This window comes from Protopterus annectens, chromosome 5.part1 (genome assembly GCF_019279795.1).
Source record: "Protopterus annectens isolate FY-2018-M chromosome 5.part1, PAN1.0, whole genome shotgun sequence".
NCBI classification, from domain to species: domain Eukaryota; kingdom Metazoa; phylum Chordata; order Ceratodontiformes; family Protopteridae; genus Protopterus; species Protopterus annectens.
In genome coordinates, this window is record NC_056736.1 from 725,358,888 (window position 1) to 725,371,383 (window position 12,496).

The following is a 12,496-nucleotide window of genomic DNA, read 5'->3' on the forward strand; positions in this document are numbered from 1 at the left end:
TGTAGTTAATGATGCTTACAAATTCAAACAAGTCTGAGTATAAATGTCTTACTAAATTCTACTGTATAAAAGTAGTAATTATGAAAGCTTTACATATAGTAAACTTGTGAAAACTAAACACATAAATAGACTCATGAGTTTAAAACACATATGAAATTACAATATTAAAACATATATTAAAAACATGTATATTGAATAGATCATAGCACCTATATATCTGTGGTCAAAGGAAATATGGCTACTCACCTCTGGAAAGAGGTTTGAGGATATCTTATCATTGAGCCCATAAAATGGGCTTGTAGCCTAAGAATCCATTTGTTCTCTATCCCTTCTGTGTGGCTTTTAATGTTACCTAGCCTATTAGTTCTTGTTAAAGTCTCAAGGACCATGAATTTAAAACAATGTGAAGATCCTTTATCTAAAACATGTCGTGCTAGGGCATTAGTTGTATTCTGTTTATCAATTGCATAGATGTGTTCTCTTATTCGCTCACGTAATGTCCTATTGGTTTTACCAACATAAAAAAGTGTACATTGTTGGCATTGAGCGAGGTATATAACATCTCTAGTTTTACAACATGCATATCCCTTGAACGAATATTCACGTCCTGTGTGTGGATGTATGAATTTATCAGTTGCAGCTATATATTTGCATTGCTTACAACTTAAACATGCAAAGGTTCCTGTCTTATGTGGAAAAGTATTGACCTTGTTAAGATTTTCATAACATAGTCTCCTATCTAGGGACTTCATGTTTCTATAAGATATTGTTGGTCTAGTATCAACTAAGTCTTTTATTTTCTCATCCATCAAGAGTAATTTCCAATTGTCTCCTATAACCTGCCTTACTTGATTATTAATATTAGTATAAGGAATAATCAGTCTGTTTACTGCTGGGGGATTGGTTTTAATGTTCAACCCATCATTATCATCTACTCTCCTTAAAAACGGAGTGCCCTTACCTACTCTGTGAATATCCCCATGAATTAGTGCTTCATGTACTTCTGTCTCTTTACAGCCCCTTTCTAAAAAATTCTTTTTAAGTATAGTCTTCTGTTTATTAAAGGTAGACTCTTGAGTGGTTAATCTAGAGGCCCGTAACATTTGATTCTTGGGAATGTTTTTGTGTATATGTTTGGGATGCATGCTGCTGCGGTGCAGTAAGTTGTTTTTCCAACATGTCTTCCTAAATAACTCAGTGTCTATGCCATGGGTTCCCTTAGTTAGCTTAACATCCAAAATACAATCTCCAAAACAGAGTAGCTGCATTCAAAATTCAGAAAATCAGTAGTGGCATTCAAGTATCTAACAAAGTCTGTTAGTAATGTAACTGATCCCCCATACAATACACACATCGTCAACAAATCTACTATAATGTTTTAAGTGTTGACAGTATAAAGCATGATTAAATACATAAGTGTCTTCCCATTGTGCCAACACCAAATTGGCATAGGTGTTGGCACAAGGGGTCCCCATGGCTACCCCTTGGTTTGCAAAAATACTTATTGTCATAGAGCAGAACATTGTTCTCAAGAACTAATTCTAGGAGGCTCATCCATTTCATAACATCTGTATTAGCTATGTCATGTGCCAAAAGGAACTGACGCACATATTCAATACCAACATCATTTGGTATTGATGTAAATAATGATGTCACATCAAGTGTTACAAGAATGTCATCACTTGAAAGCAACTGTAATCTGTTTAAGTCAGATAATTTCTCTAAAAACTGTTGCGTGTCCCTTAAAATATAATTAGTGTTGGTCACAATCGGTTTGAACATCTTGTCCAAATAGATGGAAAGTGGTTCTGTGAGCCATCCTTTGCTAGATACAATGGGTCTCAAAGGGGATTATCTCTGTTTTATGCACTTTAGGAGACCCTAAAAGTAGGAACCAAAGGATTCTCTACCGTAAAATAAACATAGAGTTCCTTGTCTATAGTTTTACATAATAACATATCGTATAGCGTACTATGTACTTCCCTAATTAAATTATTGAGTGCATTCCAGTCAAGGGGAGTGTATGTATCTTTGTCCATCAACATTTCTTGCATTTTATTGGTGTATATGTTCTTATCCAAAATGACAATGGCCCCTTTATCAGCCTTATGATAATGATGTCATTGTTACTCTGTAAACTAACAATAGCTTCCCTCTCATGCAACGTCAGATTGTGAAACTCCGGTTTCAATTTATTATTATTATACAAAGTAAATAAATCACTTTCGCATGCCTTCTCAAAGGCTTCCAAGAGGATGAGGCTGTGGTATAAAACAGACGGTTTCTTAAAATTAAAATTATTGGATGCTGTAGAATCAACATTCAAATCATTATGTCCATACATTAACTTCAACCCTAAATTTCTGGTGAACAATTTAATGTCCACCAGTATGTCGACAAAGTCTGTTGAACAAGAGGCGATAAAGCTTAACCCCTTGTTCAATAATGAAGTTTCATGAAGATTTAGTTCATACCTTGAGATGTTAATAATCAGGTCATGCTGGTAAAGTTCATCATTTTCTTCTGGTATGGGACAAATTCCTCCGTGTTCTTTCTCTTCCTGTTGAAGGGTGACAAAGTTCTTCTCTCGTACGGTTTTATCGGTAAAGGGAAAGAAGGAAAACCTTCACCTTCACCGAATATCTCATCTTCAGAAGCTCCAATAAAAGAGTCTAGCCTCGTCTGTTTCCTTCGTTGGTCTTTAGCCGCAAAATCACTTGTGGGACCAAGTAGTGCATGGGTGTCCCTATTATCTGAGTTGGCAGAATGGATCATGGCTTCTACAGTGATTCGCTTCGGTTTCACAGCCACAGAAGTAGAAACCGGAGCGGTTGTAGTGATACTGGCAGCTTGTGTCGTTGTGTCGGTCGGTATAGCGTCTTCATTTGATGACATCATCAAATGAGCGTTGCTCACTGGTAGTTTACTGTTCTGAAGCACTGGCTTAGATTTAAAATTAGCGACTGTATAGTTCTGCCGATTACCCAAAGGCTGCTTCTTATCCCTTGGCCAAGCAAAGACCTGGCCTTTTTGGAAATCGAAAAAATCTCGTTCCAATTTTCTCTTCTTGTCTTGTCTAAGTTTATTATCGAGTGTCAGCAAAATTTGTTTGAGATCTTGATACATACTGCTCAGTTCATTTTCATTGAGCAGTTTCAACAGTTCACCTTCTATAGTATTTATCTCTGTTAATAAATTTCTCTCAGCCAGGCAATATTGTTCAATTAAAATGTTGATATAGGCAAAGCTGGTATCCAGGTTAAGTTTCTGCCAGGTGGAAAGTAATTCTGGATACTCTGTTCCAAAGGTTGGCATTTTAACACCCTTAAACCTCATGGAACCAATTTAAAACTCAAGCATGCCTGCATATGTAATTTCTGCCACTGTATATTCCTTAATCTCTGCATTTTAGTCTCAAGACGTCTTGTTAACAGTGTAACCTCCATATTATGTTTCATGTTGTTAGCTGCATCCTCAGTATTAGCTAAATCACGAACAGTTAATTTGAGTAGCGGGTTCTCTCTCATTTCTATCAGCGTAGCCATACGCTGAGTATTTAATACTTCATGAATCCGATCACTGTTAGATGATGCAGGTTGTACAGCCATGTCTCAGCAGGTAATCAACGAAGAAAAGTAGGTAAAAACAAAGTTACCTGACAAGCAAAGCACCCTCAAAACGAAAAAATATCAAAATGTAGTCCAAAAGTGAGGAGTGCACCAGGCTGCAAATAAATCTCACCAAATCTTCCACAGACTGTCCTTTATTAAGACAAACAGGTATAAAGATAGACAGGTAAAGCGCTTTCGCGTTGGTGTAGCTTCTTCAGACCTTTAAAGATGTATGAATAATGCATCCCTTTATATACCATAGTACATTGCACCTTAATTGATTAAAGACCACAAGGTGTAATTGATGTAGTTAATGATGCTTACAAATTCAAACAAGTCTGAGTATAAATGTCTTACTAAATTCTACAAAGCTTATGAAAGCACATATAGTAAACTTGTGAAAACACACATAAATAGACTCATGAGTTAAAACCACATATGTTAAAACATATATTAAAACATATATTAAAAACATGTATATTGAATACATAATATAAATGTGTAGAATTCAGTGGTTCAAGGGTCTACTGGCTAGAAAGGGTTTGAGGGATATCTTATCATTGAGCCCATAAAAATGGGCTTGTAGCCTAAGAATCCATTTGTTCTCTATCCCTTCTGTGTGGCTTTTAATGTTACCTAGCCTATTAGTTCTTGTTAAAGTCTCAAGGACCATGAATTTAAAACAATGTGAAGATCCTTTATCTAAAACATGTCGTGCTAGAGGATGGCTCACAGAACCACTTTCCATCTATTTGGACAAGATGTTCAAACCGATTGTGACCAACACTAATTATATTTTAAGGGACACGCAACAGTTTTTAGAGAAATTATCTGACTTAAACAGATTACAGTTGCTTTCAAGTGATGACATTCTTGTAACACTTGATGTGACATCATTATTTACATCAATACCAAATGATGTTGGTATTGAATATGTGCGTCAGTTCCTTTTGGCACATGACATAGCTAATACAGATGTTATGAAATGGATGAGCCTCCTAGAATTAGTTCTTGAGAACAATGTTCTGCTCTATGACAATAAGTATTTTTGCAAACCAAGGGGTAGCCATGGGGACCCCTTGTGCCAACACCTATGCCAATTTGGTGTTGGCACAATGGGAAGACACTTATGTATTTAATCATGCTTTATACTGTCAACACTTAAAACATTATAGTAGATTTGTTGACGATGTGTGTATTGTATGGGGGATCAGTTACATTACTAACAGACTTTGTTAGATACTTGAATGCCACTACTGATTTTCTGAATTTTGAATGCAGCTACTCTGTTTTGGAGATTGTATTTTTGGATGTTAAGCTAACTAAGGAACCCATGGCATAGACACTGAGTTATTTAGGAAGACATGTTGGAAAAACAACTTACTGCACCGCAGCAGCATGCATCCCAAACATATACACAAAAACATTCCCAAGAATCAAATGTTACGGGCCTCTAGATTAACCACTCAAGAGTCTACCTTTAATAAACAGAAGACTATACTTAAAAAGAATTTTTAGAAAGGGGCTATAAAGAGACAGAAGTACATGAAGCACTAATTCATGGGGATATTCACAGAGTAGGTAAGGGCACTCCGTTTTAAGGAGAGTAGATGATAATGATGGGTTGAACATTAATACCAATTCCCCAGCAGTAAACAGACTGATTATTCCTTATACTAATATTAATAATCAAGTAAGGCAGGTTATAGGAGACAATTGGAAATTACTCTTGATGGATGAGAAAATAAAAGACTTAGTTGATACTAGACCAACAATATCTTATAGAAACATGAAGTCCCTAGATAGGAGACTATGTTATGAAAATCTTAACAAGGTCAATACTTTTCCACATAAGACAGGAACCTTTGCATGTTTAAGTTGTAAGCAATGCAAATATATAGCTGCAACTGATAAATTCATACATCCACACACAGGGCGTGAATATTCGTTCAAGGGATATGCATGTTGTAAAACTAGAGATGTTATATACCTCGCTCAATGCCAACAATGTACACTTTTTATGTTGGTAAAACCAATAGGACATTACGTGAGCGAATAAGAGAACACATCTATGCAATTGATAAACAGAATACAACTAATGCCCTAGCGACATGTTTTAGATAAAGGATCTTCACATTGTTTTAAATTCATGGTCCTTGAGACTTTAACAAGAACTAATAGGCTAGGTAACATTAAAAGCCACACAGAAGGGATAGAGAACAAATGGATTCTTAGGCTACAAGCCCATTTTTATGGGCTCAATGATAAGATATCCCTCAAACCCTTTCTAGCCAGTAGACCCTTGAACCACTGAATTCTACACATTTATATTATGTATTCAATATACATGTTTTTAATATATGTTTTAATATATGTTTTAACATATGTGTTTTAACTCATGAGTCTATTTATGTGTGTTTTCACAAGTTTACTATATGTGCTTTCATAAGCTTTGTAGAATTTAGTAAGACATTTATACTCAGACTTGTTTGAATTTGTAAGCATCATTAACTACATCAATTACACCTTGTGGTCTTTAATCAATTAAGGTGCAATGTACTATGGTATATAAAGGGATGCATTATTCATACATCTTTAAAGGTCTGAAGAAGCGTTACACCAACGCGAAAGCGCTTACCTGTCTATCTTTATACCTGTTTGTCTTAATAAAGGACAGTCTGTGGAAGATTTGGTGAGATTTATTTGCAGCCTGGTGCACTCCTCACTTTTGGACTACATTTTGATATTTTTTCGTTTTGAGGGTGCTTTGCTTGTCAGGTAACTTTGTTTTTACAAACATATTAAAATATTCAACAGTTAATTCAGATATTATGCCATGTTCTGAGAAACCACTCTACCTACCTCCATCCAAAGTCATTTTCTTATTAAAATTTACATTTCTGAATTACCTTCCTTAAAGAATATGAGGACACTAAATGAACGGGAAATAGGACCCTTAGAAATGGAAGGAGCAACTTATTTAGGAAAAAAAAATGGGAACTGTGGGAACAATACATACTGAATAATGTTTTGGAAAAGGAAAGAGGTTGAACAGAAAAGCAGGATTTTAATGAGCTATCTAATGTTTGACTGACAATGACTGGATAGATTATAAGTGATGTACAACATTTGCAATGAAAAAAATGTCAATATAGTTTGTTTTCATTTATATAACTGTATGATTGCCTGGGTCATGAGTGATAATTTAATAAAGATGTTTCTTGTTTAAAGAAATATGAGGACACAAAATTCATCTTAAATTTGCAGTAAAAAGGAACCATGTGACAGACATTTTCTTCTGTCTTCTACTGTATAAAAGTAGTAATTAGAAAACTTACCTTTACTCTTGGTCTATATTTCAGAAAAAGAGTCCTTGTATACAAACTAAAAAACAAAACAAAACGTATTGATGTTTATTCTTTAAACACAGAAGAAATTACAATGCATTAAAAAAAGAGGTCTCTTATTCACCTGTTTTATGGATGGCAAGATCTCAGATCATAGCACCTATATATCTGTGGTCAAAGGAAATATGGCTACTCACCTCTGGGAAGAGCTATGGGCAAAAAATGTACGTATAAAGGATGTGTGGTCATACGACAATGAATGTCTGGGTTACAAAAAGCATCACATCCTGTGGACTGAGCAACTTGTCAAATTTGCTAAAAGCAAAAATGTAGTTCATTTAATCTGCAAAAACTGCTTCTGAGAAGGAAAAAAGAAGTTATGTCTTACCATAACTTTCCATATGTGTTGTCGATCTTCACTAATCCTTGACTGTGGGCTCAGTTCCGAGCCTCGGTATCGACTCGGCCGTTTACTTCAGCTCGTGCCTTCCAAACTCTCGAGCCAGGCTCTACCCATAATGCTCCTCTCAAAATTACCTCAGATCAAGTTTGCCCAACATAGTGGCAGAAAGACATGCAGAAAATATAGTACTAACAATATTAATAATAAACATAATAGTCAGAGACCAGATATGTATTCGTAATATGAAGCCAACCATGGAAGATTCAGACCACTAAGAGTCTCAGGATGGGGAAATGTCAAACATTAGTGAAGAATGATAACACAGATGGAACATTATGGTAAGACATAACTTCTTTATCTGATTTTGTCAATCTTTACTCAATCCTTGACTGTGGGATACAATCCCCAGCTACTTTAGTCTTGGGAGGTCTCACGAAGAATGTTCCTAAGCACCATCGAACCAAATGATGCCCATCCCCTTGAGACCTGATCTAATTTGCAATGAGTAATAAAAGTATGTGGGGAAGAAGTGGCCACTGCACACATGTCATCCAAGGATGTTCTGCCATGAAAAACTGCAGAAGGTGTTACTGCTCTGGTTGAATGGGCATGGTAGTTGGAGCCCTTTCGACTGACGAATAAAAGTAATACAGTCTCTAAGCCATTTTGCTAAAGTAACCTTTGAAACTGGATTACCTAGAGATAAGGAAGAAAATGCAACAAATAACTGATCAGATTTTCTGAACTCCTTTGTTCTGTGAAGGTAAAAATGCAGTTGTCTATGGACATCTAGCAAATGAAGGGAATACTCTCCTTTATTGGTAAAGTTAGGGAAGAAGACTGGCATCTGAAGTGTTTGATTTTTATTGGGTTCTGAAACCACATTTGGTAAAAAGGATGGAATGGTCCTAATTGCAACTCTATCTTTGTGGAATATTAAATATGGAGGTCTGCAGGATAAGGCCTGAAGTTCGGATACTCTTTTGGCAGCCGTAACAGCCACTAAAAATAAGTTTTCCAAATTAAAAACTTAAAAGTCACAAGTTGCTGATGGTTCAAAAGGGGAATTAAGTAAGGCACTGTAGGATTATGTTGGATCCCAAGGAGGAATTGGTTCTTTAAATGGGGGTCTTAACATCAGAAGCCCCTTTAAGAATGCTTTGCAAAGATTGTGGAACATTAAAGGTGAGCCATCGAATCCCACATGAAAGTTCAAGATAGCCGCTAGATGAACTTTGATTGTTGATGCACAGGAATCAGATTGATAGAGGTTGGCTAAGAAATCCAAAACCTTGTGAACTGGGGTCAAATAAGGATCAAGTTTGTTAAGAGCCCAGTTCATAAATTGTTCCCATTTATTTTGGTAAAGTTTCCTAGATGAAGGTTTGTGATGAGCCACAATTATTTGACGGACAGGAGAGGATAGGGAAGGATGCCTGGCAATCATGGGAATTGGAGAAGCCATGCAGTTAGCTTGAAATGCTGGGGATTCGGATGAACCATGCCTTCTGGATGGTGACAGTAGATCTTGACCTGGGTCCAGAATCCATGGCTTCTGAAGAAGGTGAGACCAAAGGAAGGTGAAACCATATCTGTGGAGGCCAGAATGGAGCAATGAGGATTATTGTATTTTCCATCCTCTTGGCTTTCTTTAGAAACTGAGATATCAGGAGAGTTGGGAGAAAAGCATAAAGAAGACTGGGGGGCAATCATGGAGAAGAGCGTCTATGGGCGACTCCCCCGAGGGGGGATTAGGGCAAAGTAACTTCTGCACTTGTTTAAGGCTGAGGCAAAGAGATTGCAGCAAGGTTGGCTCTAGTGACGAAATATCTTGTTTGCCACTACAGGACTGAGAGACCACTCATGAGGCATGAGAAGAGTTCTTCTCAGCTTCTCCGCTATCATGTTGGAACTCCCCAGAAAGTGTGTTGCTATCAGAAAGCAGTTGGAAGAAATTGCCCATTGCCAAACCCTGAGTGTTTCTCGACACAATGGTAAGATTTTGTTCCCCCTTATTTGCTGATGTACCAGACCACCGATAGGTTTTCTGTTTGAATTGGTACTGTCCCTACAGGAAGGGCATCCTGAAAGGCTTGCAATGCTAAAAGCACTGCCCTCATCTATAGAAAACTGATGTGCAAGTTGGCCTCTAGTTGGGACCACATGTCTTGGACTGTTCTTTCCCAGATAATGCCCCCCATCTGGGAAGCATCTGTAGTTACTGTGGCTTAGGTAGAGGAAGAATGAAAGGTCGTCCCAAGAGAATCTGATCGGAGTGGAGCCACCACATAAGATCTTGTTTGCAGTGATTTGTAACCATGATTAGGTAAGACATTAGCTAGTGCATCAGATACCACTGGGATGCAAGTAACCACTGCAGGGATTTGCATGTGATATCTTGCTAAGGGAACAAAAGTTATTGTTGCTGCCATTGAGCCTAGCCTTTTTAGGACTAATTTCGCTGGCACTCTGTTTCTTAGAATTTGACAGACTTGGGATCTGATGCGTTGTAGTCTTTCTGGATGAAGAGAAGTGATTCCTGTGACAGTAAGTGGGCCCCGATGAAGTCTAAGTGCTTAGAAGGTTGTAGGCTTGACTTTTTGAAATTTATTGTTATGTCTAGAGATGTACAGAGGTGTAGAGTGTAATCTCTTGCTTGTTCTGACGACTGGTGGTAGCAGTAAAGAGCCAGTCGTTGAGGTATGGAAAAACTCAAAATCCCTTCAGTCTGAGATAAGCTGCAACCATAGCCATGCATTTTGTGAACACCCTGGGGGCTGTGGTGAGTTTGAATGGCAGTGGTCTGAATTGGAAATGACTGGCGCCCAACCAGAGGCGCAGAAACCTCCTGGAGCTTTTGTCCATTTTTATATGGTAAAAGGCATCTTGGAGGTTTACCGAGCACATCCAATCACCTTTTTCCAAGAATGGAAGTATCGACTGTACCAAGACAGTCCAGAATTTGGTTTTCTGAACCACCTTGTTGAATTGGCTGAGATCCAAGATGGGTCTCCAGTCCCCTGTTTTTCTGGGCACTAAAAAGAAACTTGAGTAAAACCCAGATCCTGTTTGGTCTGGTGGGACATTCTGGATGACTCTTTTGTCCAGCAGTTTTTGAATTTCTATGACTGTTGCTTCCCTTTGACTGGGTGGAACATCTGAGAGTTTTTTCTGGGTCATTGACGGCAATGATAGTGGAATTTTGTAACCTCTGGATATTATTCCCTGCACCCATTTGTCCATAGTTAATACTTGCCAGGCAGAATGGTGCAGAGAAAGTCATACCCAGACTGCCTCCAGAAGAGGGCAATTGGGCCCCTGTTCAGGGGTGCTGATAGGAAGTACCAGAGAAAGATTCTCTGGACCCCCTGGTTTTGCGGTCAATTTTTGCCTGTGGGGTGGCATCTTCCATTACTTCCCTCTCTGCCCAGGGGAAGTCTTTGCCATGTGAATCCTATAAAGGCCCTTTGGATTTTTTAAACCAAAGTCTCCCATTTCTCTGGTTCCTAGAGTAAAGGCCACTGAGAAGTGGAGAAACATATGCCAAAGGCAGAGGGTCTTGCCATCTTTCTCACATCTGGCTAAAGTGTCTTTTACCTTGGGACCAAAAAGGGTAGATCCGTCAAATGAAGCTTTGATGAATGCCGCTTTAAATGGCTCGGCAAAGTCACACAAGCGCAACCAGGAGTGCCTTCTAATGGCTATGCCTGAACTCGCTGCTCTAGTCATCCCTTCATCTGCATGAGCAACCGGCCTCATGGATGAGATAGAAACTGCATCAAGGATTGCTAGCTGAGAGGTAACTTTGTCCCGTACCCCTTCAGTGACTGTTCCTGAGAGGGTATCAGACAGTCTATTGATCAGATCCCTCTGTAATCTTGTAAAGTGCACCATGTAATTCAAAGACTTAAGAGCAAAGATCGTTGAAGCATAAACGTGCTTCCCAAACCTATCCAAAATCTTAGACTCCTTGTTACAAGGATGGATAGACTGACCTTCCTCAGCAAGTTCCTTCGTCATGGCTGCTATCACCATGGCATCAACAGGTATGGCTTTACGTCCTTGGGAGCTAATAGGATACAATCAGACCTCTTGGGGATCGGCTTGATGGAGTCTGGCATCTTCCACACCCACTGAGCGATCAACTTAAGATAGTCAGCGGGTGGAAAGATCCAAGAAGTAGAGGGCTGGGCACGAAAATACCTCCAGGTATACAGACTTTTCCGAGGAAGGCTAGATGGAAGACCAGCCATCCCTCTGTTTTAGGATTTCTCCGAAGGAATCATCATCACGGAGTGACCTGGGAGAACCTTCCCCTTCATCAAAATCAGTATCTTCGATGAAAGACTTCTCAGGGGAGTCCAAGTGCTTCCTCTTGCACTTCTTCACAGGTACTTCCTTGGAGGAATGATGGGAAGTGTCCAAAGAGGAAACCACCAAAGTGGGCCTATCCTGGGACTTTGTGTCTTCTGTCCTGGGAATAAGAGGGATGGCAGCTCAGGTCAAGGGGATGCAGAAACTAGTCTAGACAGGCATGGCATGGACAGAGTCCCCAATGGACAAAGCCCTCTCCATGATCTGGAAGGTCAGAACTGAAATAGACTCCTTAGGAACAGGCGTCACACTCTGCACTGAGAAGGCAACCTCCGAAACAGAAGCCTGGGACGATCCTACAATTGTCAAGGAACCAAGGGATACAGATGGCTCTGAAATTAAGGAAAACAACCCCTGCACCTTAGACCCGGGCCAGAAAATCTCAACCCTGGGAGGCCTCCAGTGCCAAAAGCCGAGAGGAGCTCGAGGCAGCTCTCAATACTGGAGAAGAGGACGCTACTGAAAGAGAGACAGTCGACACGAGGAGTGCTGGAACCAAGGACTCCAATGACTCAATAGGAGTTGGAGGAGGAGGAGGAATGGGTTGTGTTGTATGTAGGTTGGTTCTGACATCGGAGTAGCTTGGAACCGAGGACAACCCCCTTGCCATCAGGAACTGATCCACCAGTCTCATAATGTCGGCCTCCGAGAGACTCTTAGTAGATTGACTCGAGGGCAGCTGAAGGAGACCTAGGGGGGTCTCACCTTTGAGGAAAGGGTTAGGTAGCCTGTCCTTAAAGGGGTCTATAGTCGGTGCATAT

The 12,496-nt window shown here is 39.3% G+C and overlaps 1 protein-coding gene across 2 annotated transcripts in view; it reads right to left on the minus strand.

The window, feature by feature from the left end:
• The window catches only part of ACER3 (alkaline ceramidase 3), a 1,138,468-nt gene that overhangs the window by 207,498 nt on the left and 918,474 nt on the right, over positions 1–12,496 (minus strand). For both annotated transcript variants that reach the window (XM_044073355.1, XM_044073354.1), the window contains exon 10: positions 6,950–6,995. In XM_044073355.1, coding sequence (XP_043929290.1) covers positions 6,950–6,995 — 46 coding nt within the window. The remainder of the gene's footprint in view (positions 1–6,949; positions 6,996–12,496) is intronic.